At 36.7% G+C, this 25,848-nt stretch overlaps 1 protein-coding gene across 1 annotated transcript; it reads left to right on the plus strand.

Annotated features, from left to right (window-relative positions):
- The first annotated feature begins 458 nt into the window (after positions 1-458).
- LOC121430379 (noelin-like) lies at positions 459-22,470 on the plus strand. Its single transcript, XM_041627664.1, has 10 exons — positions 459-588; positions 3,357-3,530; positions 10,784-10,983; positions 15,210-15,261; positions 16,084-16,261; positions 16,739-16,871; positions 17,224-17,391; positions 18,026-18,183; positions 19,349-19,497; positions 21,020-22,470. The coding sequence occupies exons 1-10, from the start codon at positions 505-507 to the stop codon at positions 21,245-21,247; spliced, it is 1,524 nt and encodes a 507-aa protein (XP_041483598.1). The 5' UTR covers positions 459-504; the 3' UTR covers positions 21,248-22,470.
- Positions 22,471-25,848: the final 3,378 nt, after the last annotated feature.

The raw sequence follows: 25,848 nt of genomic DNA on the forward strand, positions 1-25,848 counted from the left end.
CCTCGTCATAAGACCTTTGCGTTGAAAGAATGTTTGCTTATTTATCACTCATGAAAACTCTTCGTCATTTCACCGTAAATAATAATGCGATGACAGGGGGGGGGGGCATGAAACGGTACGCACATAATAGTCCCAGTCCCGGTACTGGGCTACATAATCATTAGGGGGCACGGGGGTTGACCACTCATATATTTAAGAAGTGAAAGCAAGAGAGAAAAAAATTAGCAAACAGATCAAGAAGAGAGACTTAAGACATCATAGGTAGTGGAATAAGCATTACCGCTGTAATTCAATTGAGAAACACAATTTGGTAGGCGTACCCCCCCCACCCCCACAATGAAATACAGCGCCACTGCCCCTGAAATCCCCGATGTTAATACAATTCAGTTATGCCTGTTGACAAAAAGTATAAATATGACCTGAAGCTAGCTGTCGATCCATTTTGTCGCTGATCTATCCGAAGTGGATGCATGTCAGAGAAGACACCGGGAGGCTGTAATCACGATGAAATATCCAGTCTTTTTCAATCCCTTTCGAGGAGGAAGTCTTGTGAGGGCAGTCATGATATGCATCTTTGTTGAAATGTCGGTAAGCAGATAGGCCTACGTTTTCATAATATTTTAACATGTTTAATAGATTTCTAATTTTTTTATGGGAATATTAATTTCAAATAAAAAAGTATATGAGGGAATTGATCTACATCAGCTAACAATCGGCCCAGCTTGTACCGGCAGACAATAAAGTGATCAACTTTTTGAATAGCATCAATTTGTTTGAAATTGAAAATCAAATCATACGGACTGCTGATAGGTTTTTGTAGAAAGTTGATGGACTGGACCGGGACAGCAGATCACCCGAATTAAGGAAAGTTTGGACCGGACGAAAGATTGCATATACATGTATGTCGTTGGTCCAGAGTCCAGGGGAGCGTTTCATGAAAGGACTTGTCGGATAAAACGTCCGACAGTTACTATAATAACAGTGCTTCTCAACCAATCATAATCCAGGAAAGTTGTCAGATCTGACAACTTGTCAGACGAAAATATTGACGAAACGCCCCCCCCCCAGGACGACACTGCTGTTTCATTCACCGATTTTCGACAAAGACTGTTTTGTCATTGAAGGGATTTTGAAAATATATTTTCTACGATCCATAAAGCGTCTGAAAAGTGATTGTGAACATTAAAATCTTGATTTGTAGTTACACAATTTGCAAAATTGACATTTAAGGAATTCCATAGGGTGCTTTGTCAAATTTTAGAAAATATTATAACTATTATCATTACTTTGGCAAATGCGTGTTTCTTGTGGGTTATTTTTTTTAAGAGAGAGAGTGAGGTGGGGGATTGTGCTTAATTATATTTAGGCAAGATGATGGATGGTCACAGTTGACTCGTTGGGGTTGATGTTAGGTCAATTCTTAAATGAGCATTGCACCAAACATAAAATGAACTTGGACCTAAAATGTCACTCACTGGTGTTGAGCTGCAATATTGTTATCTGGATCAATTTGTGTTAATTGGAGCTAGGAAAGGCAATCCAAACTGTGCTTCCAAATACAAACAACACCAGACATGAAAACACACAATGTCATCTATTATTGATTCGATTTGTAGAAAGACTTCAGGTGTCAGCTTTTTTGACTCGCCGGATAGATGGTACTTTGACACTATTCGCAGTCAGTAAACCAGATTTCATTTTGATTATATTCGTTTGCTGCAAATTTCTGCAACGTAAAGAATAATCGGCTAGCTAAAATTCAGAAGCGAGAGCTGAAAGTTTGATGATTATATTACGTATATTTGTAATTCTTGTATGGTGTAATTCAGATTATTTTATAGGTTTTTATACAATCAGAGAACCGTTATTGGGTTAGCACAAATTTTGATGGTGTGTGTGATCTTATCCAGACCATTATCATCATGTACAAAATGCAGAGATTCAAAATAAATTCTTGTGTACTATAATTAGGAACAATTTAGTTTTAATCCTAAATATTTAAATCTCAATCGATTGAACTTCATTTTTGTTTTAGATTTAAAAATGAATCTTTTAAATGACGTTTCAATCCTAAAGATTCAGTTTGTTTTTAAATCTCGAGGATATGAATTTAAATCCTTTGAGATTTAAAAGAGAATATTTAGGATTGAAGACTAAAGCTAAATCCAGAATTCGATGGGTCCCTAATACTACAGTCCACCTGGATTTATTTCACATCCATGCAGTTTAGAGTGTAGCAAAACTGTGGTATTGACCGGGCTACATAAAGGACCAAACCAGACATTTCACTCGGGTGTTAAATCTGTGGTGTTATTTCAACACCAATAGCTATCATCCCAAAACTTGGAGGAGCCGTGGCCGAGTGGTCCAAGGCGCCTATATATATATATATGGAAAGTCCGGGGTTCGATCCCGGCCGCAGCATCTATAAGCCTGTGCCATGCATTAGATCGGCAAATCTCTTTTATGCTGCATTCAAATAAATGAATATGCTATATATACGCATTCTTGATAACTAGGTGTGCTCTTGTTAAAAAAATGTAGATTTTACACTCTTCGGTGTTGCGTTCAAGGACACTAAATCCCGACCTTTCGGTTGAGGACGCGCACGCTTATTTAGAACGGTAGTTCATGTTGGAAGAGACTTTTGGGCCCGTCGTCATAGTCGTAAAACTCCGACCTGTAATGCAAATTGTGTGACATGAGATTTTTTTTCCGTTTCGCATCTGGAACGGAAACATTCAATTTGCGTTTCGTGTGCAAAATTCTGGTTGCTACTATGGTAACAGCGATATATCCGATTTAAGACGACTTTCCAAATCCAAATTCGGTTCCTCCCAGAGCTCGAGAGGCCGCCCGGGGGACCCACTTCCATCGAATGGTGGATACCAGGCGCGACAACACGTAAAAAGGGAGAGTAGGTAAGTACGTTACGTATAGGCCTATGCAGCGTTATGAGGGTGTGAAAAACGAAAATACTGAAAAAGGGATATATTTCCACTACTTGTAGGGTGTCACAACCCAAATACTTGTTGAGAGATGCATTTTCATGGTATGGCATGCTGGTATAGTATGTAAGAGCTTTACACACGAAAAGCAAGATCTATAGGGCCTGTAACACAAAGCTTGGCAATGATTGTAGAACAGTTTTCTACGTTTGATTGTATTGACTGTAATGTACAATCAATCTAGAAAATCGAGTCTATGATTAATCGTTAACTTTTGAGTTACCTGACTCTAATCTCGCGTTGTTGAGGTTTGCGAAAGGTGCCTATTTGGTGTCAGTTTTAACAACCCAGTGTTTACAATACAAAGAGTCGTGTATACATTGATCATTTCTTGTTTTCTCCTTTCAGAACTGCCACCAAACAACACCAGAAGATCTTGTCTCCTACAACCAGACGATGTTTGGTGACGTCTATAACTCATCTCATACATGCCAGTGCGAGATCACTTTCCCGCCATTTGTCACTTGCCAGAGCTACGTAGAAACGGGATATCCGGAGAGGCTTGATGCGGCAGAGCGGGAGGTAAGGTGAAGGGGGGGGGGGGGCATGGAGAGCTAGGGGTGCCATCCCAAATGAATTTTTTAAGTGAAAAAGGGAGAGAGAGCACTGCACAAACGCGGGTAATGATTTAACACCATCTAAGTATCTATATCAGAAAACACCATGGAAGTGTTGAAAACACCAGTTAAGAATCAAACCGATATTGGTTTAACACTGATGAATATATTGCTTAAATGCTTATCTGGTGTAATTCTGGAGCCAAAGTGGTGTTTTAACATCTCTTTAATGTTTTTTATAAAGTTACCGAGCTGGTGTTAAATTAACACCGGTATTTTTGCAGTGAGGAGAGAAAACATGATGGCGAAAAGGGAACTAAGAAAGAAGGAAGTTCAGAGAGCATAAATAGGAGATTAATTGTTGTCATCTTGCTCCCCCAACTCCTGCTGTAGGGTGTGACGTAAATTGGTTCTCAAGGCCCTGGGAACGATTTTGTCAGTGGGGATGCCGATATGGGCTGACATCTCTCCTCAAAGTTTGGGGGTGGGCATACAATTGAAGAGTTTCAGTTTCAGTTTTCAGTTTCATTTATTTCACATCTCTCATAAAAACATTCAAATAACAGATACAATATAAAAACATATTAATACAAATATACACAATAGAAAACAAAGAAAAAAATACACAACAAATCAATTGTAAAAAAGTGGACAGATAGGAGTGAATAATATAAGTGGCAGCGGATGTGGGGATCAGCAATAAGCCATTGGCCTGTCTAGGCTGATCCCTTGTATACTGCAAAGAGGAAACCAGTTATCGATTTAGTAGAAATAGAAAAGAAAGACCCTACATAAAAAAAAAATTGAACGGGGGGTGGGGCAGGAGAAGGGGGTTACATGCAATAAGTTTTATCTACCTATTAATGTAACAATTCAATAAAAGTATCTTATATTTTCTTTTAAAATTACTTAAGGTTGGGCATTGCTTCATATCTTGGGGCAAAGAATTCCATAAAACAGGTCCACTTTAACATATAGTGCTTCTAGAAAATCGATAACCCCATGAGGGGATATTCAGATCATAAGAGTTACGACAATTATACCTATTAAAAAATATCTATACACAAGGTTATCATTAAATACTTGAGGAAGGAGCTTCTTCATTGCTGAAAACACAAAACAAGCCGTTTGCAAATTGTACACGTCATGAACTTTTAAAATATTAAGTTTGTTAAAAAGGGGATCAGTATGAGCAAGATAATGACTATCCGTAATTACTCTAATTGCTCTTTTTTGTAAAATGAAAATTCTATTGATCAGGTATTTCGCACAATTACCCCATACAGTAGGGTAAGTGTAGGTAATTGGAGACCGTTAAGCTCATTTGCATAATTTACATGAACATGGAAAATGACACACTCTTAAAAGGTTTTTTTTTCCTCTTCAGCAACTTCTACTCTATATTTGGTAACAAAATGGTTAACACAAATTAATTGATTAATAAGATAATGAGGATTAATGACGTCATTGTCAAAGGTCTCTCATTACCTACATGTGTAGGTAATGAGGGACAGTTACAAATCATGTTATTTGCAAGAAAACTTTAGTAAAAATGGGATTGTCATGCTAAGTGCAAACACTTTTCTTACAGAAATACATGTAGCCAATTATTTTAACATCATTTTAAAACAATATGAACTAGATGTGGTTGAAAACATGTCTTTTTGTTTGCAATGATAAATAATGCTTTAGGCCTAAATCCTAAATGTTCTGAAGTGCTTTAAAAATAACTTTTCTGAAAAAAAGAAAGGAAAGTAGGCCCATATTTATTCTCATTTCTGCAGCCATTTTGTAGATTCGTTACATAAAAGAAAAGATGCTTTGTCAAGGACTTTCCTGTGACACCTGCCATTCAGAACGAACAGTCGCCATGTTGGTGTCCCCCATTACCTACACACATTATTGGACTGACCAGTTCATTGTGGCCACAGTATCACCCATACACAACACACAGTGGCCGTTTTAGTGTTTATGTGGCTAGCCCACTTACAAAACTTCCTATTGGAAGTACTTTTACCGATCACCTCTTCACTATGCGAACACGCCCCAACATTCCTTGAAAAAATGAATTTTTACACCAGGGCAAAATTTGAAGATGAAAATATACCTTGACCTATTTCGAAGTTTTTTGCTACACTAATTGACGACCTGTATCGTAAACAAGCAGAGTGATCTTGCAGAAGTATTTTAGAAACTGTAGATGGCGCTATAACAACATTATAGCCAGGCGCAGGCAGGGCAGGATAGTTTCAGCTTCAGTGGTCTCCAATTACCTACACTTACCCTAATACAATAAGTTATATACGGTGAAATCATTGTGTGGTACAAAGTAACACATACATTTAATGGAAGGATTTTTTTAGTCTATTCAAAATGCCAATGGCCTGAGATATTTTGGTACATAGGTTATCAATGTGCACTCTCCAAGAGAGGTTGGAGTCAATGGTCAAACCTAAAATTTTTGTATTGGTTACTCTCTTAATAGTGATACCATTTAGAGAAATGTTGACAACGTCATCATCATTGTTCTGTTTTTTTTATTTGAAGATAATGTAACAAGTCTTTTCATAGTTTACTAACAATCTATTTGCAAAAAAACAATCACTAATATGAACCAATCCAATTTGCAGTGTGTTATTTAAATCTATTAGATTTTTTTCCACTTAAAAAAAGATTGGTATCATCTGCGAAAAGCAAAATTGACAGAATACTACTAGCAAATTGAAGATCGTTGATTTATAACAAAAACAAGAGCGGACCGAGAATCGAACCTTGCGGTACGCCTACGGTTATATTCCGACAATCAGAGATGAAATCCTGAATTTTCACAAATTGTTTTCTACCGTTTAAATAACTAGTGAACCATTGTAAAACTAAACCTCTGATTAAATAAAATTGTAATTTCTTAAGTAAAATAGAATGGTCAATTGAATCAAACGCTTTAGATAAGTCTTAAAAAATGCAAACTGTGGTTTGTTTATTTTCAAAAGCCCTTGCAAGTCTATTTGTGAAATCAATGAGAGCTAAGTTTGTGCTATACCCATGTCTGAATCCAAATTGTTTAGTACATAAAATATCATTGTTTGAAATGTAGGTCATCAATTTATTGTAAACAAGTCTCTCAAATATTTTTCAAAAGATGCTCAAAACAGATATAGGTCTATAATTGGTAAGTTTACTTCTATCTCCACTCGTGAAAACTGGTATTACTTTTGCTATCTTCAGAGATCTAGGAAATTTCCCTTGGGCAAGAGATGCATTAAAAATATCACAAAGTGGAGTAACTATGGCAAGAATACTACATTTAATGATCTTAGGATCAAGATCATCATATCCTGAACTCTTACTGGGATCCAGTTTATGAACCACTTCCAAAATATCTCCTTGTGTTATTCTAGAAAAAAAAACATTGGCTTAACAAAGTTCCCATGTAAAAATTGTTCAAAGTTTTCACTGACAGAATTACTTGAATCAAGTTTATTTTGAATATCAAGACCTATGTTACAAAAATATGAATTAAACATGTTTATTATCAAATTCTTATTTAAAATATGTGAGCCTACATTGTCTGCATCTTCAAGCTGAAAATCACGAGACCTAGAGGCTTTATGAAGAACTTCATTTATAACTTTCCAGGTTGCACGTGGATTATTTTTTTAAGTTTATAAATTTATAATTATAATATTTACGCTTGCTATTTCGAATCTCCTTATTTACAAAATTCCTATAATTTCGATAAGTGGTTTCACGGTATAAAGAGGGATTATTTACAAATTTTCTATGTAATTCGTGTTTCTTCTTACATATTTTTTTAGGTGCGAATTAAACCAAGGCTTCTTATTTCTTTTGGGGTTCAGGTTCAGTGTAGTTTCAATGACAGGAAAAGCATTCGTCAAATATTTTCAAGAAGATACTTAAGAATTCATCAAACTTTTCATCCACATCCATTAAGGAACTTAGGTGATCCCAATGAACTTCATGCAATCTCCTTTGAAATATTTATTTGTTTTCATCACTAAAGATTCTCCTTTTTATAGATTTGATCACATCATTTGACTTGTTCATAAAAGAGGGAGCACTGATAATGATAAATGGTGACAAGTGATCACTCACGTCAGTTAAAAGAATACCAGCATGAATTACCTTATCAGTTTGATTACAAAATATATTGTCAAGTATTGTGGCAGAATGTGATGTTACTCTGGTTGGCCTGGATATTTGTGGATCAAAAGAGGATGAATGCAATACATCTACAAAATCATTGACATGATTTGAGTGGTTATATTTCATAAAATCAACATTGAAATCCCCAAGTAATACACATTGTTTGTCTTCACAAGAAATGGCATGAAGTATAGGTTGTATAAATTCAATAAACTTCACAGGATTATAACGAGGTGGACGGTAGGCCACTAAAACTATGATACTAGTTTTATTCCCAATAATTTCGATGCACACACTTTCTATATGTTCATTAAAGACTTCAAGATCTATTCTCCTTTTAAATATAAAAGAATCAAGAATATAAATACCAACACCACCACCTCTCTTTGTGGGTTGTGAGTTACCAATGTAAAGATAATGTGGCAAAGTGATAAAATTATAATCTTCTTTAGTTAACCATGATTCGGTTATACCGATAACAGACAGAGGATGATTAATGTTTTCCAAACAGCTGACTAATTGATCAAGATTGTGTTTCAGGCTTCTGCAATTGAAGTGCACAAACGATAAAGAAGAATTAATATCATATCTTCCAGCTATTTCATGAAATTCTTCAGGCAAGTAATACTTATTGGAAATTTGAGAGTTGTATACAGTCTGCTATAGGCGATACAGGAAATGAGGTGTATAAACAGAGCTGACAATTGTTAAAGTTATGTTGGTGTTATTCTTAATGCATAGTAGACATGAGCAGGAAACTGACATTTAAAACTATATCCTACAAGATACATTCAAATACATACATGTATAAAGTACTGCACAAAAAATTGAATGTCCAAAAATCTCTAAAAATACAAATGTTCAAGTTCAAGATATAGGGAAAGATACGTAGAACAAAGTGGTCGAGTCTTATGAGTCTCACAGTTTATCCAAATCACTTTTGCATGTGATCTTCATTTTTCTTGTCATACCTTGAGAGGAGACTAGAACAATTATTTGTCCATTATTAGACCAGGCGGACTCAACCTTCTTAGATTTTCTTGCGATTCTAAGTAGTTCGGCATTCTCAGCAGTCAGGTCCTCCTGTATTGACTTGTGTGTGCCACTAAGTTTACGTCGATTTTTCAAGATGACACTTCGTACACGATAAGATTTAAATTTGACGATGATGGGCTTCGGTGGATGAGAATCTGTCTTTGAGGATGAGCTGTGGGTGGCTGTTGTTGAAGGCTTCGACTTCAAGGGCACTCTGTGACTACGATCTATGTCATCCTTGGTTCATTTTATATATATATATTCGAGTGCGAAGCGCAAGCGGAAACCAAATTGAGAATTCAGACCTAAAAACATGACATTCTAAGCACTTTTATGATCATGAACAGAATAGGTGTATACGATTGATGCGAGCGAGAAGCGCAGTGGAAACAAATGTGAGATTTCAGACCTATAAACGGGACACTATTTTGTAAGCACCATTTAAGCACTATTTCAGGCACTGCGTAGGAAAATTCTGAATGAGGTGGGGGGGGGGGGCTCCTACAAAACGTCGTTCATTTTCATTACATTTCTGTCATTCGATTTCCAGGGAGTGCTGCCTATGGAAGACAACACACACAGCGCCTCAGCACCCGCTTCCCAGGACCATGCTGGTCTTTTAAACGAGATCACCATGTTAAAGAGACGTACTTTTTCTTCTCGTGTCTTAGTTATAAGATGTTGAAGAAACTTGCATTAACAGTGATTAACTAGAAAACGGAAGAAAAAAAATTACGTGATTCAGGAAAATAACAAAAATTGCTTAAAATATCTGGTTTCAAGTTGGAATATATATATACATAAATACACACTTACACACCCTTACACACACCCTAACACACATACATACTCACATACATACATGCACCCGTACATATATATATATATATATATATACGTCAGAGTGACATTTTTTGGAGGAAGGCGCTGTTTCATAGTCTAACTTCTATGAAAATTTCATTGGTCGCGCTTCAGCGGTTTTGAATACACCCGCTGCTACATAACAGTGGTGCATTTTAGACCATTCCAAGTTTGCAGCATGCAATGGTCTGTGGCATGTTAACCCCCATTTTCACATCCAGGGTCTGAGCAGGGACATTCCCTAATCATATCTAGGCTCATCAAATCATTAACTTTGGCATGTTCAGAAGGATTATAAACAAAAACAAAATAAGTTTATTTGATGATTGATAAGGGGAATCAGTGCACCAACTTGAAAGAAATCGTGAATGATGGATGAGTAAAATAAGCTGAACAATAGAGGGGAATCCACAAGTTAATCACCCTTTGCGAAAAGGAACTGTACCAGAGAAAAGTTTGATTTGTTTTAAACAGTTACATTGAATTAATTATTAATATTAACTAAAAAAAAGTAATGAAAACAAAAATGCAGTATTGATTGAATTAGACTTGAAACAGACATGACCCGAATTGTCTCAATCATTGTCCATCTCCCGTTTTCAAATATGAAATGAACTGTCAAATACTAATTTTGCCCTTCTGAACATGCTCAAGGTTATGATTTGATGAGCCTGGCTAGATCAGGGAGATTTCCCTGGTCAGATCAGGGAATTCCTTGGTCAGAACGGTCAAAGTGGGTTCCTAGAAAGTGGTGCAGAACACACAGCAGAGCTGCTTGCATGCAAACTTGGACAAACTTGGAATGGGCTGAAAAGCACCACTGTTACCTAATAGACGGTGTATTCAAAACCACTGAAGCGAGCTCAATTAATTTTTTTTAAGTTAGAACACGAGATGAGATTCCTAGTACCATGTATTTCATTGAGAATAATCTTTATTTTTGGTAGTGATTTAGCCGCATATCGGAGGGACAATTTTTATGGACGCGCTGTATATATATATATATATATATATATACACACACACACATATACATATATATATTTAATTCGTTCAATAATCTTATAATTGTGCCACAAGGATCATACTGGTTTATAGCGAAGTCGTTTGAAAAAATACCACCAATCTTTTCCACATTTATTCATTACCTATCTTCAGATCGCCCGACTAGGTCGTCTTCTTGAAGATTTCAATCAGACGGTCATCAATCTCTATATCGACCTCGAGATCACAGGATCTCAGCTCAATGTGACCTTGACGACATTGCAGGGTGTTCTATCTGGTACGGTGATCGTCACCGTGGCCGAACTCGAGCTCGTCAAGAAAGAACTCGATGAGATGTCCATCCTGCTTGACAAGTAAGTATGCTTTCTTTTCAAACAGCGATGGAAGTTATAATTATCATGGACCTATTATACAGTACTTTAGTAACGGGGGGGGGGGGGCAGGCACGGATCAATAGGGAGGGGGGCAAGGGGCCTGCCCCCCCCCCCCGCTCAAAAACAGAGGGAGTTAAGGGAAAGAAGAAACAAGGGGGAAGAGGGGGAAAGGAAGAGAACAAAGAGAGAAAAAGACGGGGGAAGGAAGATAAAAAAGAGGAAGAGGGGGAAAGGAAGATAAAATAGAGAGAGGAAGAGGGGGAAAGGAAGAGAAGGAAAAAGAGATAGAGGGAGAGGTAAAAAGAGAAAAAAAGAGAGGAAGTGAGAAAAAAGAAAAAAAGAGAGGAAGAGGGAAAGGAAGAGAAAAAAGAGAGGGGAAAGAGGGGAAAAGACGAGACCCCCCCAAAAAAGGAAGGGCGAAGAAAAATCTGGATTTTTGAAAGGAAGAAGTATAAGTGCTACTGTTCGCCTATTTTTAGATATTATTGAATACTGTGATTTTAAAGATATTCCTGGTTCAAATGTACTCTTGGATATTGAAAAGACATTTGACAGTGTTTCCCACAGATTTTTAATTCAAACATTACAGCATTTCAATTTCGGTAATAATTTTATAAATTGTACCAGGACTCTGTATTCCTTGTGGCAGACTTATGTTTTATATAATGAATTTTTAACAGGCCGTATTTCTATGCAAAGGCGTATCTTATAAGATGCCCGATTTCACCATATTAATTTCTTCTTGTCATAGAGATAATGGCTCTTTCTATTCGCCAGAATAATCGAATCAAAGGAATTCCTTTTAATGGGCATGAAGTGAAGATTTCTCTTTTTGCAGATGATTCTTTTGTATTATTGGAGGGTTCTTCTTTTAATCACCGTTTTGATACTTTTTATTTACATTGTTTATCACCCTCCACGTACTTGAGACATCATGTTTGTTTTCAAATCGTCTTGAAAAATCATTCTTTTTAGCGGTCCGAAGTAAAGTAGTAAAGGTATTACGATATGAAGAGTATCGACATTAACTTTGATCGGATTTTTTTTTATCCTAATAAAAAAGACGATTTTACCGAACAATGGAACAAAGAAGAGACATAGTGATACAGGGAGATCTCGGAGTTTTTTTTTTTTTTTTGGGGGGGGGGGGTTAGTTCCGAGATGAAGACGTCAGTGGAATGTCGGTATTATAAAAATTAAGAAACCTGTGAGAAAAAAATATTATGTTTCATTAGGGTCGGAATTTAGGTACACCTGGGACCAGTCACTTGTGCTAAACATTCTCTATATAAGGTCATAGACCTGGAGCAGTCTATGATATGACCGGGGATGGGTGAAAAAGTAAATACAGGGAAGTGGTCAGACATATCACTGATAATAATTCCGGAACTTATTCATCGATCGACATTTGTAAAACTGTTATCTAAATTATAAGGGTTGAAGATGCATTTCGAAAGCATTATATCATAACATTGTGGGCGCGTCGTGGTCTAGTGGTTCTGACTCTCGCCTTTCAAACAGACGGTCGTGGGTTCGAATCCTAGCCATGGCGTGTTTTCCTTCAACAAGAAATTTATACACACCGTGCTGCACTCGACCCAGGTGAGGTGAATGGGTACCCGGCAGGATTAATTCCTTGAATGCACCAAGCGCCTTTAGCAGCTGGAGCTACAGCCGGGGTAATTTATAGTGCGCCACTGAATAGGCGACTAGATAGATCGGCGCCTCATAAATGCTATATATTATTATTATTATTATTATTATTATTGACATGCATTACACGAATCACATTTCATGAGGTCAAAGCTAAATATCCTCTTCATGATTCACTGCAAACTGTACGTTTTTTTTTTAGATCAGTGTATGGAAGATTTTTGCTCGCGCTCTGCGCTCGCATTAATCATGTTAATCTTTTAGTAATATACGCAACTTGTTCATGATAATTAACAACTACTCATAATATCAAACGTTTTATTTAGAATTAGGCCGTGCTTCGCGCTCGCTTTATTTCAGTATGCCTTGTCTTGATATCTTGTGTGTAAGAAGAAACCTGAGATCTACTTTAAAAATCAGTTTTATTTTTTTCACATTTCCCAACAAAACAGTAGACAAAGTACAATATAAATACAGTTATAGCAATTTAAATGTCATAAAGAAACATGTAACGCAATATATATGTATATATTCATCTAAATTATACATTTGAAACTTAATATGGATCATTAAATATTTGTGGCTGGAAATAACATGCTGGAAATGGAAAAGTCCACTGTAAAGCTGTGCTTGTAAATCGTGGACCCCTCAAATCAAATTATTCATTAATATTCAATTACAAAATTAGAATAATGATATTGGCCAAAAGAGGAAAGAAAGGTGAAATAAACAACATAATGAATGAAATGAGTAATGTAAAAGAATAACGAGGAGAGACGATGAGGAGAACATTTCTGCATGTGGACTAAAATAAGAAAATGTTTCACAGGTGATGTATAACGAGTATGAAGTTAACGCGCAAAGGAAACGGATCAAAGTTTACATACCTGCATCGTTGAGAATAAGTGACGAATTGTTTGGATACCAACAATACCCACGATGACAGAATTAAGGTTACACTTCGTAATTCCGAAGGTTCTTTATTCCGAAGGTTCGTAATTCCGAAACACGTAAATTGCCTATACCTCGATGTTCGTTTATCCGAAAACGAAAAAGGGTTCGTTAAGCCGAACATTTATGGCGTAATTCCGAAGGTTCGTTAATCCGAAAAGGAAATGAGAGTCGTAATTCCGAAGGTTCGTTAGTCCGAAAACGAAATTAGGTTCGTAATTCTGAAGGTTCGTTAATCCGAAAACGAAATGAGGTTCGTAATTCCGAAGGTTCGTTTGACCGAAAACGAAATGAACAACGAACGTCATTTCGTTTTCGGATCAACGAACCTTCGGAACAACGAACCTTATTTCGCTTTCGGATCAACAAACCTTCGGAACAACGAACCTCATTTCGTTTTCGGATTGTCGAACCCTCGGAACAACGAACCTTATTTCGCTTTCGGATTAACGAACCTTCGGAATATCCGAAGCTTCGGAATTACGAATGTATACGCAGTAATAATAGGGATAAAAATAATGATAATGATATTGATCATCACAATAAGAATAATAATCATGATACTTATAACAAAAATGATAATTATAATAGTGATAATATTGACACTAGAAGAAGGGACAATCTAAGTACAACAAGGAGAGCTAGGTTTTATACGTAGCCAATAAAAATGTCTTAAGTTTTCTTTTGAAGACTTTGAGTGAAGGGGAGTTTTTCAAATCTATGCGAAAAGTATTCAAAAATTTAGGACCTTCAAAAATGAATGTATTTTGTCGTGAAAGTGTTTTTAGTAAAGGTAAATGAAATTCTTCAAACTGTCTAGTGGGATATTTATGAATCGTATGATTCTTTATAAACATGTCATGAAAAACTAAGGGAAGGGCACCAGAATTGAATTTGTAAATAAATTCTCTAAGATGAAACAAGTAGAGATCGTTTACTTTGAGAATATTATGTTCAAGGAAAAGTGGATCCGAGTGGGCACGAAACGGAGCATTGCAGATTATACGAATTATTTTTTTTTGTAACAATATAATTTTTTCTAACAGAGTTTGAGGAGTATTTCCCCAAAGCAAAAGTCCGTAATTTAGGTAGGGTAAAACAAGAGGATAATAAAGAATAAGCAAAGATGGTTGTGGAGATGTGATTTTAGTATGTTAATGATACCAATATTTCGAGAGATTGTTTGGAAAATATTTTCGATAGGTAATTTCCAGGAGAGCTTGCTATCAACCAAAACACCTAAAAAATTTGTATGAGAAACCTGCTTAAGTGGGGTATTGGTTCTTACATCAATTTGAATGGGGGATTTAAAAATTGAATTGTATTGTTAAATCGGAGAAAAAGGGACATTTATCCTAATTCAAATGGGTTATTTGTAATATTTTAGATGAATTTTCATAACCGGGATAAGACATTTCTTTATTGGTAAAATGTCTTGAGTGAGATTTGTTGGCGTTAACTTTATAATTGTTCCATGATTATTTACTCAGACCTCTAAAAAATAACTTGGTTATTTCTTATTAATGTGTAATCAATGACAATTTATTTTTTTCTGAAACATGACCGAGTAAAACTTGCAAATTTGTGTTTGTGTTTTGAAGAATCGAGCTTGTAGCATCCGAGGTTCCTGAAGTCCAGCTTCTTCGAGAAGAGGTTCGTAAAATAATTGATATTCCTGAAAAGACAGAGGCCTATCATTCTTTAAATGTACTTGTAGGTAATCAATTGCCTATATTGATATTTCTTGATACACACTTAAAACATGATGCAAATTGATACATCATCATGTTAAAGTTTGGTATAATTATCAAGATAGAATTTTTTTCATTAACGTTGGGCAAACCTTCATAGTTGGGAGTTTTTGCAACAGCGACGCAACATTATTTTTAGGAAAGTAGAGAATATAATGGATTGTCAAATGACACAATGACGTCTTTGTCGAAGGACGGTGAATCGACACAGTAGTTTCGTCCGTGAAACTGGACATAATTGTGATTTTTTGGTCAGCTCTGAAACGTCGGGCAAAAACTGCTCTTCACTGACCCTCAACAAAGACTTCGTTGTGATTTGACCTGCATTATACTTTTCTATTTTTGTTTTCATATTGTTTCTGGGTCATGGAACTGTTGGGGGTTAGGTGCCCCAAGCCCCCACATAGGAAAAAGGCTGAAGCAGGAGTCATTAACTCCCATTCCTGATTACAATGTATGTTTTATGATGAAATTCCATAGCAAGGAATGAAAGTATGAATCTAAACTTGTTCCTTCGGATGGATTATGGATAAGAAGGAAGCATCTGAACCCCGTCCCAAGGGGAGGGGGAAGCGCGACATACTGTACCTGTTTCAAATTGATTATCATGTTTATATTTGAATGTAAATCTACGGAGGTCTTATGTTGGTTATTGGTATTCATAATATTTACAAATTTGAATAGCTTTTGCGGACAATTTTATTGATCTTTATTACCATTTCAGCTGATTAACTTTACACTGCTCATTAGAGACTTGGAGGTAACAGGTCCCACTGAAGTCCACCATCTGCAATCGAAGATTGACGATCTGAAGGCGAAGTTAGCCGAATGTGAACGGTCTTATTCGACAAAGAGCGAAGATGATAGCCTCTTCCAACCATGGAGTGATTTTCCATCTCAAGGTATAGGGGTTTATAGGGTAAAGTCTAAATCAACGCCATCCCAGATCACCTTTTTGGCAAATTTTGTAAAACTACTATGTCTACCATTACAATTGTCGAAGGTGAAGATGTACAACTATGTAGAATAAGGTCAATGCGCGGTTTGCATTTGGTCTGGGGCCATCGTATGGTAACCATAAACTGATCGCACCATTATATTCACGTAATCATCCTAGGATGACGAACAATGATCGTATGATTATCGTACGGATTGTTGACCCCCGCAGCATCTACGATGTTATTAAGCTTGGGGTCATACAACTTTTCTAAATCGTGTAACCCTAAACCAAATAGTACGATCAGCATAATGATCATCGTACGAAGTACGTGTATGGTACGACCTCTGTACGATTTCCAATAATATGCTACTTTAGCCGGGCAGAAGCCGCCAAAATTCCTTATGATAATTTTTCTATCAACCCGACTTTTATTATATAGATAGTTGCGGTGATATCATTCACATATCCGAACCATTCACTGTCAGAGGCTTAGGAAACAGAGTAGGGGCGTGGTTTCGAGACCCAATCCGGGACTATATGAAGGTATATTACGCACCATTCCACAATCCAAGGTGGGTATATGGCTATGATATTCCACTATAAGGCATGGATACAGATATATCATGTTTATTTTAAACTCCTAGTTATCTGAATGACAGTACTAGTACAAGATCCCTATTAAATTTACCCCTTCAAGAGAGAGAGCGTTAAAAAAAAGAGAAAGAAAAGATTGGGGGAGGGGGCGAGAGAGGGGGAGGGGCGATCAAGCGGAAGAGATAGAGAGGAAAGAGAAAAAATGGGGGAGGAGTGTTGTACATCTGTCAGCAGCAAATTCAGTAGTCAAGACGTGAGATAAACAAATATGAAATCAACTTACTTTCTAAACGATGTATTTTTCATTAATTCCTCTTCCATCTCGACCAGATCGACTTTCCAGGTTGACCGCTTTGCTCACATCGCCGATTTCCGTGACGGTACGGAATATGAGAGCAGGTACATGCTCCCGAGCAACCTTCCAGCCCAAGGACCAGGGATGGTTGCTTTTAATGGATCCCTCTACTACCATGCACTCGAGACAAGGCAAATCGTGAGGTATGATTACTACGGCAGCTTTAAAATGCCATGTCGACTTAATATCCTTGTTATGTCGACATGGTGAGATTTTTGGCAAGTCTGCTTATAAACAGTAAAATGTCGACATGAGGGAAAACGTTATTCTTCTAAGGCGACCTAATGCTACCTGTAGACATATGGCGAGATACGCCATCTTGTTATGGAGACTAAATATTATGTTTGTAAGGCGAGATCGGGGGGGGGCACATGCATACATTTTTTTCGCACGGTTCGAAGTAATATGCCAAACCATTATCACACCACTTACGCCTTTAAGCAAGACCGAGTCCACTTCGGTGTAACACATACCAATCTGTGGACTGAGCTGGACTCAGTTCGAGCCTGCGTCAGTCCATTGTTACACATACCTTGAGCCGCATCAGCGGCCGGCCTCAGACCGCTTTCGTTGCAAATGCAACAGGGGCTGTAATAACCTCTGTCAATATATATTCGCCACCGTTCACAATGCAAATTAAAGCTGTTAAATTCACTACAGTGACACCAAAACCTAGAAAATAACGAATGTGATCATTGCAGTTATAATCATGTCATGGCTTTTTGGCCTATCACTGATTCGAATCCACATAACCTATGTCATTTAATTGAAAACCAGATATGATTTCGAAAACGACACGGTTGTCAACACCAACGTAATATCCGACGCGGTCATCAGTAACCGGGGTTCATACATGGTTCAGAGCTTTAGCGACATCGATTTCGCCGTCGACGAGAGCGGGTTGTGGGCAATCTACGTTTCCGAGTCGGATAAAAGTAAGTAACACCGAAAGATCCGGAATCTGTCAGTGATTAAATTTTAACTAACAAGTAACTCATATCATGAGAAGGCCGAGAAAACATTCTATATTTTTATCAAATAAACTGGATTCCAAATGAAACAGATCAATCTTTTACAAGGGTAATACAGAAAAAAAAATCTGCTCATTGAAAAATGTTTTTTTACAGGCCTGCATCAATGGTCTGTAATAAGCACATGTCATTAATATTGGTTTCATAACATAAAGACTCTAGCCCATCAACTCAATAGGTTTCTGAATAAAAAGTCACAAAATGGCAAAATAAAGACTAATGAAAATGAGATGAAAACAAACTTTCCAGTTTATTACACAAGTCTTTCACAGACATGTTTACATGATTGACTTAATATCATAGGAGGTACAGGACGTTAACATCAAAACTTTAAATACCAGCAAGCATCACAAAGTTACACTGAGATCCCCGAAGGATGTCCTGGGATGTGTTTCGTGAAACTACTTGTTGGAAGCTTTATCGACAAGTCTCACTTTATCCGCCAGTTACCATAGTAACAGTGCCTCTCAGCCTATCAAAATCTAGGAAATCCTAGGAAAAATCTGACAACTTGTAGCCAAAAATGTTGAGGAAACACTCCCCTGGTAAGGATAGTATAGGAATAACGCATTCCGCGGAGTTGTCTAGCGAGTATGCAGTGCACGAGAGGTTTCTTCTGAGCATGTGCACTCCACACGAGCCGGAGGCGAGTGTGGAGTGTGCATGCGAAGAAGAAACCTCGAGTGCACTGCATATCGCTGAAAAACGACGGGTAAAATGCGTTATTCCTTTTATAAGATGGCTAAGTAATTTCGAACGCAATTTTATGCACCTTATATGAGAAAGAAATAATGAAATAGATCTAAATCAAATATAAAATTTTTTGAAATTGCACTTGCCGTGGGTTAGACAATTTGGGTGCGCGAAATTCGCACGGGCGTGCAGGGATAGACACTTTTCGCGAATGATCACGTGGTACGCTTTGACCAATCAGCAAGCTGCAAATTATTTAGCCATCTTATAATCTGAACATATATATGGTTAGTATTTGTGTGTTGCTGTGGGAGATACACACATCTTCATTATATAGCTTCAAATTTTAATTAACATTGTTGTAAATTTCTAATAGCAAAGACATCGATTAGCCGTCTGGATCCAGAAACACTAAACCTTGTAGAGACGTACATGGCGCCCTTCCGTAAGAGTCGTATGGGAAATTGTTTCATGGTGTGCAGGAAGCTCTACTGTCTCAGCAGCTTCTTCAGCACGGATACCAGAGTGAGTTGGACCAATTTGTTGAAGTTTAGATTGACTAATCAAATAATTAATAGTCTAATGAATTACGTTTTCAAGTTATATTTAGTTTCGCAAAAGGTGTGTTAACAACCTTGCTGTGATAAGATTCGACAGAATTGTATATCATATGACAAAGAAAGACATAGCTTTTGTTGTGCTTTGTGTAGCAAATTATTGTAATCATCCTCGAACCTGCCATCTACTGCTTTCCGGGCAGGCACTCAACCACAAGGCTATTCTGGTTCACGGCTAAGCCACGATAAACTGGAATTCAAATACCCTCGATCCTCTTCTTTATGACTCATTAATATTCAGGAGTATTTTAGGAGTAATGCAGAAAATTTGTTAACAAATTATAATTTCCTCCTATAAAAGCCTCTTAATTTACTATCTATTGTCCACGGCGGACGGCATTTGAATATTAATGAGTAAGAAAGAACAGGATCGAGGGTATTTGAATTCCAGTTCATCGTGGCTTAGCCGTGAACCAGAATAGCCTGGTGGTTGAGTCGCTGCCCGGAAAGCAGTAGATGGCAGATTCGAATCCCACTGGTTCCAATTTTTTCTGACTTATGATCTTATGATTTTCATTACAGATCTAGCATACTGATCTTATGATTTTCATTACAGATCGAGCATACTGATCTTAAACAAATAGGAGTAATGCCGACAATTTGTTAAATCATAATTTCCTCCTATAAAAGCCTCTTAATTTACTATGTTTAAACAATTATAAATTGTTTCTTTTTATAATTATGAAAAATGAAAATGTTTTGTTGATTGTACTACATGTATAATATTTTTTTTTGAGAGAGAAATAAATCATTACTTAAAAAGAAGTAATGTTTTGTAATGTTGTCATAACTTCGAAAGTATATGGACCTAGTTCATAAAAATAGTACATATTAAGGATAATAGTGTATCACTAAAGATCCTGCCTGAAATTGAGATGACATGATTAAGGTCAAAGGTAACATAGGATCAACGAACTTTCGCCATGTAGGGGTTATTTGAGGAATTGTCATAACTTTAAAAGTTTATGGATCTAGTTCATGAAACTTGGACGTAAGAACAGTAATGTATTTCTAACATGGCCAAGGTCAAAGGTCATTTAAAGGTCAATGAACTTTGGACGTGTTGGGAGTATGTTATGAATTGGCATCATAACTTAAAACAGTTTATGGATCTAGCTCATGAAACAAGGAATTAATTAAGGGTAATCAAGAATGAATGATTGTTTTGTACATGTCTTAGGTCACATGATGATGGTCAAAGGTCATTTTTTTTGTCAATGGACACAGTATTTTATCATGACATTAGTGTTTTCTTCTGTGAATAATGACCCATTAGCTGTTTTCAAAGGCAGCACTGCTGCTTTATCGAATTGCTTAATGCAGGCAAGACTGCCAGAAGCGTTCCACTTGTTTTTGTTTAGATTGTTGGTGTCTGAAATGCTAATTACATTACCTCTGATCTCTCTGCATCCATCTTATATTCCTAATAGGTGGAGTCAGTGTATGACACCACGTTGGACGACTATCGCATCATCAGCGTCCCCCTCGACGTCCGTTTCCAGGATATGACGTCATTGGATTACAACCCACGTGACCAGAAGCTCTACGGATGGGACAATGGCCATCAGGTGGTTTACGATCTCACCTTTGACATACCGGAACAAACCGGTTCACAGTTGCTCCCTGCCGATTCCAGACTTCCTTTTGATCTCCAGTAATCAAAATATAAAATGGCGATGGCTGGCTTGAAGAACAATCACAGTCTTCCTGTTATCATAATTGTCATTGGCCTGTATTCTGAACACTGGTTTAATTCAAACTAAATTTCATTGTAAATTTTATTCTAAAGTTGAACTATGGATAGCTGATCGCAACATTTGAATGTTGATCAGTGAGAAACCAAGTTAGGAGTTGGCTTTTGGCTACTCCTACTCACGTCCCATTCATAATTTTATGTCGTTTGTTATTTTTATTTATTCATTCCTTAAAATATTTTCATTGTTTTTAGTTTGATTATTATGGAATCATTGAAAAATTGATCTCCATGTAATGTATCTTGTTTGTATATATATTTTTTCATTTAAAAATGAATGAATAATAAAGACTAATCTCTATTCGCCAATTCGTCAACACATTTCCTGCTCAAATAACTGTCTAGAGACAATTATAATGAAATGATTTTATTCACCATTTAAGTAAAGGGAAAGAACAGGCCTACAGTAAACATAACAAGCATACAATTAAATGACATATTGATTGTTTCGAACTCTCATAATTTTCACACCAAGCTACTTCAGAATAAGGGCCATTGACTCCTTCGTTGATTATCGATACCATGTTTATCTTTACCCCCCCCCCATTCTCTCTCACCTTCTCTTTTCTTCTTCATTGCGCTTTTAGCACTTTGCAGAGGGGATTTATGAATATCTAGTATAATCATTATCGTCATCATTATACTCTTGTATATATTTCTTACATGGCAAACGCACTATCCGCATAATTATCTAATGAACGCGTATGTAATTGTCTGTAACAAGTTTTAAAAATACAATTATGCATACCATATTTGTATGATCTATTTATTCCAAAGCGATCTATGCTCAATATTTCACAGTCCATACATCCATGATTTCATGTGGCCTAAATGCATATTACCACCCGAGCGCGAGTTCAAATTTTGGGATATTTTATATATTATGCCCTGAAAATCGAAAATAATCACCATGGGGGTGGGGGGGGGGGGGTATCTAACTAAACAATCCATGCGAGTGAAAAGCGCTGGCTGAAATTTTCATAAACTGGCCAGCAACAAGACCTGTTAAAGACTGTGATCCATGAAAGAATGTATTTCTCTCCATTCCTACAATGCTAGCGCTAACTAAATAATTTTATATCTTGACCTGAAAAATCTATTGTAACAATGAAGAGTGTGGATATATCAACCAAAAAATTGATGCGAGCGCGGAGTGCGAGCTGAAATTTCGATTTCCAAACCAAAAAATTGACATTGTAAGAACATTTAGCATGAACAATATATATATAGCAATTCATGTAAGCGCGAGCTGACACTTTTAATTAACCTTTCTAAAAGAAGGACCTAGCTGTTTATGAACTGTTTGCAGTGACTTATGAATATAATACATTTCTCACTAATCAAACAGACCGAGCGCAAAGCGCGAGCTGGATTTTTTTTTGAGATATTGGACCTGAAAACTGCACTGGTTAAATATATTTTAATAAAGAACTCAGTAAACAAGCGCGAAGCGCAAACTGAAGTTTTTTATTCAGATTTAGAACTAAAAACAGAACATTCGAAGCAATGTAACCATGAAGAATGTCGGCATAAAATTAAGAAACTGTTGCGAGCGTGAACTGATTTTCAATACCTTTTGCAATCATGAACATGATGGTTATCTGATCAAACTTAGATTTGAAATCGGACATCGCATGCAGTTTTCGTAATAAAAAAAGGAACGGTATTCGCGCGAGCTGAAATTTTGTGGATATCGAGAACTAAACGTTTTCACATGTTTCTACATTAAAACAAACTAAGTGTCTGCATTTGTATTTGAATAAGCTGTGTATCTCAATAAACATAATGCCAGAATGAAGCGCGAGTTGAAAATTTCGGGATATTTATACTTGAAAAATATTTTTTTTCATGTTTTACATTAAAACAATCAAATTTTCTGCATCTATAATTAAACAGGCTGTGTATCTAAAAAGCACAATGAAAGCTCGAAGATCGAGCTGAGAACTTTATTTAGTTTGACCTGAAAACTTTTTAAGACATGTTTTTACACTAAAACAAACTCAGTTTATGCATCTGTAATTGAACAAGCTGTGTATCTAAAAACAAATGTGAGTGCGAAGCGCGAGATAAAAATTTTGATTTACTAACCCGAAAGGGAACATTTTAAGCATGTTCCAACATGAAGGAAAATGGTTCACTGTCGGTACAGAAGTACGAGCTGACAACTATTGATACTTTGTTTTAACAATCTGTGAATCTCAATGCGAGCGGAAATTTTTGATATTCTGAGGGACATTATGCAACATTCACGAAATACGTGATTTTATTTTTATTTTTATTTTTTAGATTTTGACTTTAAACCGGGACATTCTTATCACTGTCGGTATAAAAGTGCAAGCTGGGAACTTTTAATGTTTTTACTTGAAATCTTAACATTTTAATACATTTTTCTTATCATAAAGACCAAACTCAGATAGGCATATATGCAATTTAACATTCTGCGTATTTCAATGTGAGCGCGAAGCCAGAGCGATTGATTTTTATATTATGAGGGAAATTTAGGCAACATTTTTACTAGATATATGATGCGAACGCGAAGTCCGAGATTCTTTTTTTTTTAGATTAGGACTTAAACTGGGATATTATCACTGTGGGTACAGAAGCGCGAGCTAAGAACTTTTGACGTTTTGACTTTAAAACTTAATATTTTCACAGGTTTTTTATGTTATAAAGAACAAACTCAGATATGCATATTCAATTTAACAAAATGTGTAATTTAATGCGAGCGCGAAGCGCGAGCGAAATCTGTTGATATTCTTAAAGAGAGAAATTTAAGCATCATTTTCAGCATTTTTTTTACTACGTAATGCTGCGAGTGCGAAACGCTAGCTGATTTTTATCTTTTAGATTTAAGCCTTAAACCGGGACTTTCCATTCATTGTCGGTAGCCTACAGAGAGCTCCCCACGATCGCATTGCAATCCCGCCCCCCGTAATTCAACGATAATTTAATGCAATATGACACTATTTTACCGACAAAGATAATAGAACTAAATAATGCTGTCACTTGTTTGTTGCCTGTTTAAAATTTTAAATCACTTTACTTGTTAATTAACTTGAATAACAGGTTACCAATAACATAAGAAAGAATAAATACTTTTTGACGTTTATAATTCAACTGTTTAATTCAATATTCTGATATCCTAAATCAGCATACAATGACCAAATGAATAATTACATCCAATTAGGAAAAAGCATCTTGGGTTTCTATTGCATAATTTAGGGAAGGAACATAAGTATACTGAATTACAAGATATGTAATATGAGAACCTGTAACTTTAGCATATAATAATAATACTTTCAGCAACTTGATAATTTAAGTTCGGTTTCTTATGAAAAGAAACAGAGTTCCGGTATAAACTTTATGATTTCAAATATTATGGTTCAGTCATACTTTCTTTGATGAAAGCGGGTGACAATACCACTGTTAATACTGGCAAACGAAAGTTCTCTTGAGTCGACAGTTGGGGTGTATGAAGACAATCACCAGGAACACAGCGTAGTTCCTCAATACCATTCACTCAGAAATGTTAAATGTCGACGGCGAGTCCGTCGAAGACCCAATTAAATTGGAATTATGTATCATCAGGCCCAGAGCCCCATGTTGTATCTCTTTACAAGGATATTACTCTCTTAGCCCAGCTAAGCGGTAGACCAAAACTGCGAGGATATCTTGGAAATTCCGGTCCTTGTTGCTGATCATGGTGTGTGTGGCAGTCATGTGAAGGATTCTAGGATTAGCCAGCCTGTAGATGCTAGTGTTGAATCTCTAAACCTTCTTCACACTAGTCTCAACACTCAAGACACCTCAGCAACATCTCTCACCCAGGAAGAGGTGAAAACCTAACCTTCCCAAACCAAGGTCAAAATATGTTCTGCCCAGGGTATCTTGCTCCAAATGCTCACTGTAACACACACTTCAAATTCTAACCAATCATATCACTGCTTGTCCCTATCGCCAAGCAACAGAAAACAATTTAATTGCATTCCTTTGGGGGGCAGTGGCGTAGCTACGGGGGGGGCTGGAGGGGCACGTGCCCCCCCCCCCCCAGAAAAAATTGGCAGAGCAAAAAAAGAAAAGAAAAAAAGGGAGAAAGAAGAAAGAAAAAGGGAAAAGAAGAAGAAAAAAGAAGAGGAGTAAGACGAGTGAATGAAATAATGTGAGGGGAAGACTTGCAATTAAAAAAAAATATTTTCATGTTACTATATAGAATGTTTGCTGGCGCTTCGCGCCATAATTGCCTGTTCGATGGGATTCATATCTTGCTCAATAGGCTGATGTGGAGCAAGTTTTGAAGTCAATATGCAAAACATATTTTAGCTCGGACATCGAGCTTTCATTATTTTTTTCCATTTACAAATTTAAGTGCTCTGTAAAATGTCCGTTTTATGGTCTACATATCAGCATTTTAAGCTCACGCTGCGTGGTCACATTGTTTGATTTGCCAAGTTTATATTGTCTACGTGTATTCCATAACGTTCCATTAAACAAATGTATTCAGAATGC

Source organism: Lytechinus variegatus, chromosome 16, assembly GCF_018143015.1.
Source record: "Lytechinus variegatus isolate NC3 chromosome 16, Lvar_3.0, whole genome shotgun sequence".
NCBI lineage: Eukaryota > Metazoa > Echinodermata > Echinoidea > Temnopleuroida > Toxopneustidae > Lytechinus > Lytechinus variegatus.

Coding starts and splice junctions, on each gene's coding strand:
- LOC121430379 (XM_041627664.1), top strand. CDS start 505: ATGAAATATCCAGTCTTTTTCAATCCCTTTCGAGGAGGAAGTCTTGTG. Junction 3,531..10,783: donor TTGATGCGGCAGAGCGGGAG/GTAAGGTGAAGG, acceptor ACCTATCTTCAG/ATCGCCCGACTAGGTCGTCT. Junction 19,498..21,019: donor TCTTCAGCACGGATACCAGA/GTGAGTTGGACC, acceptor TATTCCTAATAG/GTGGAGTCAGTGTATGACAC.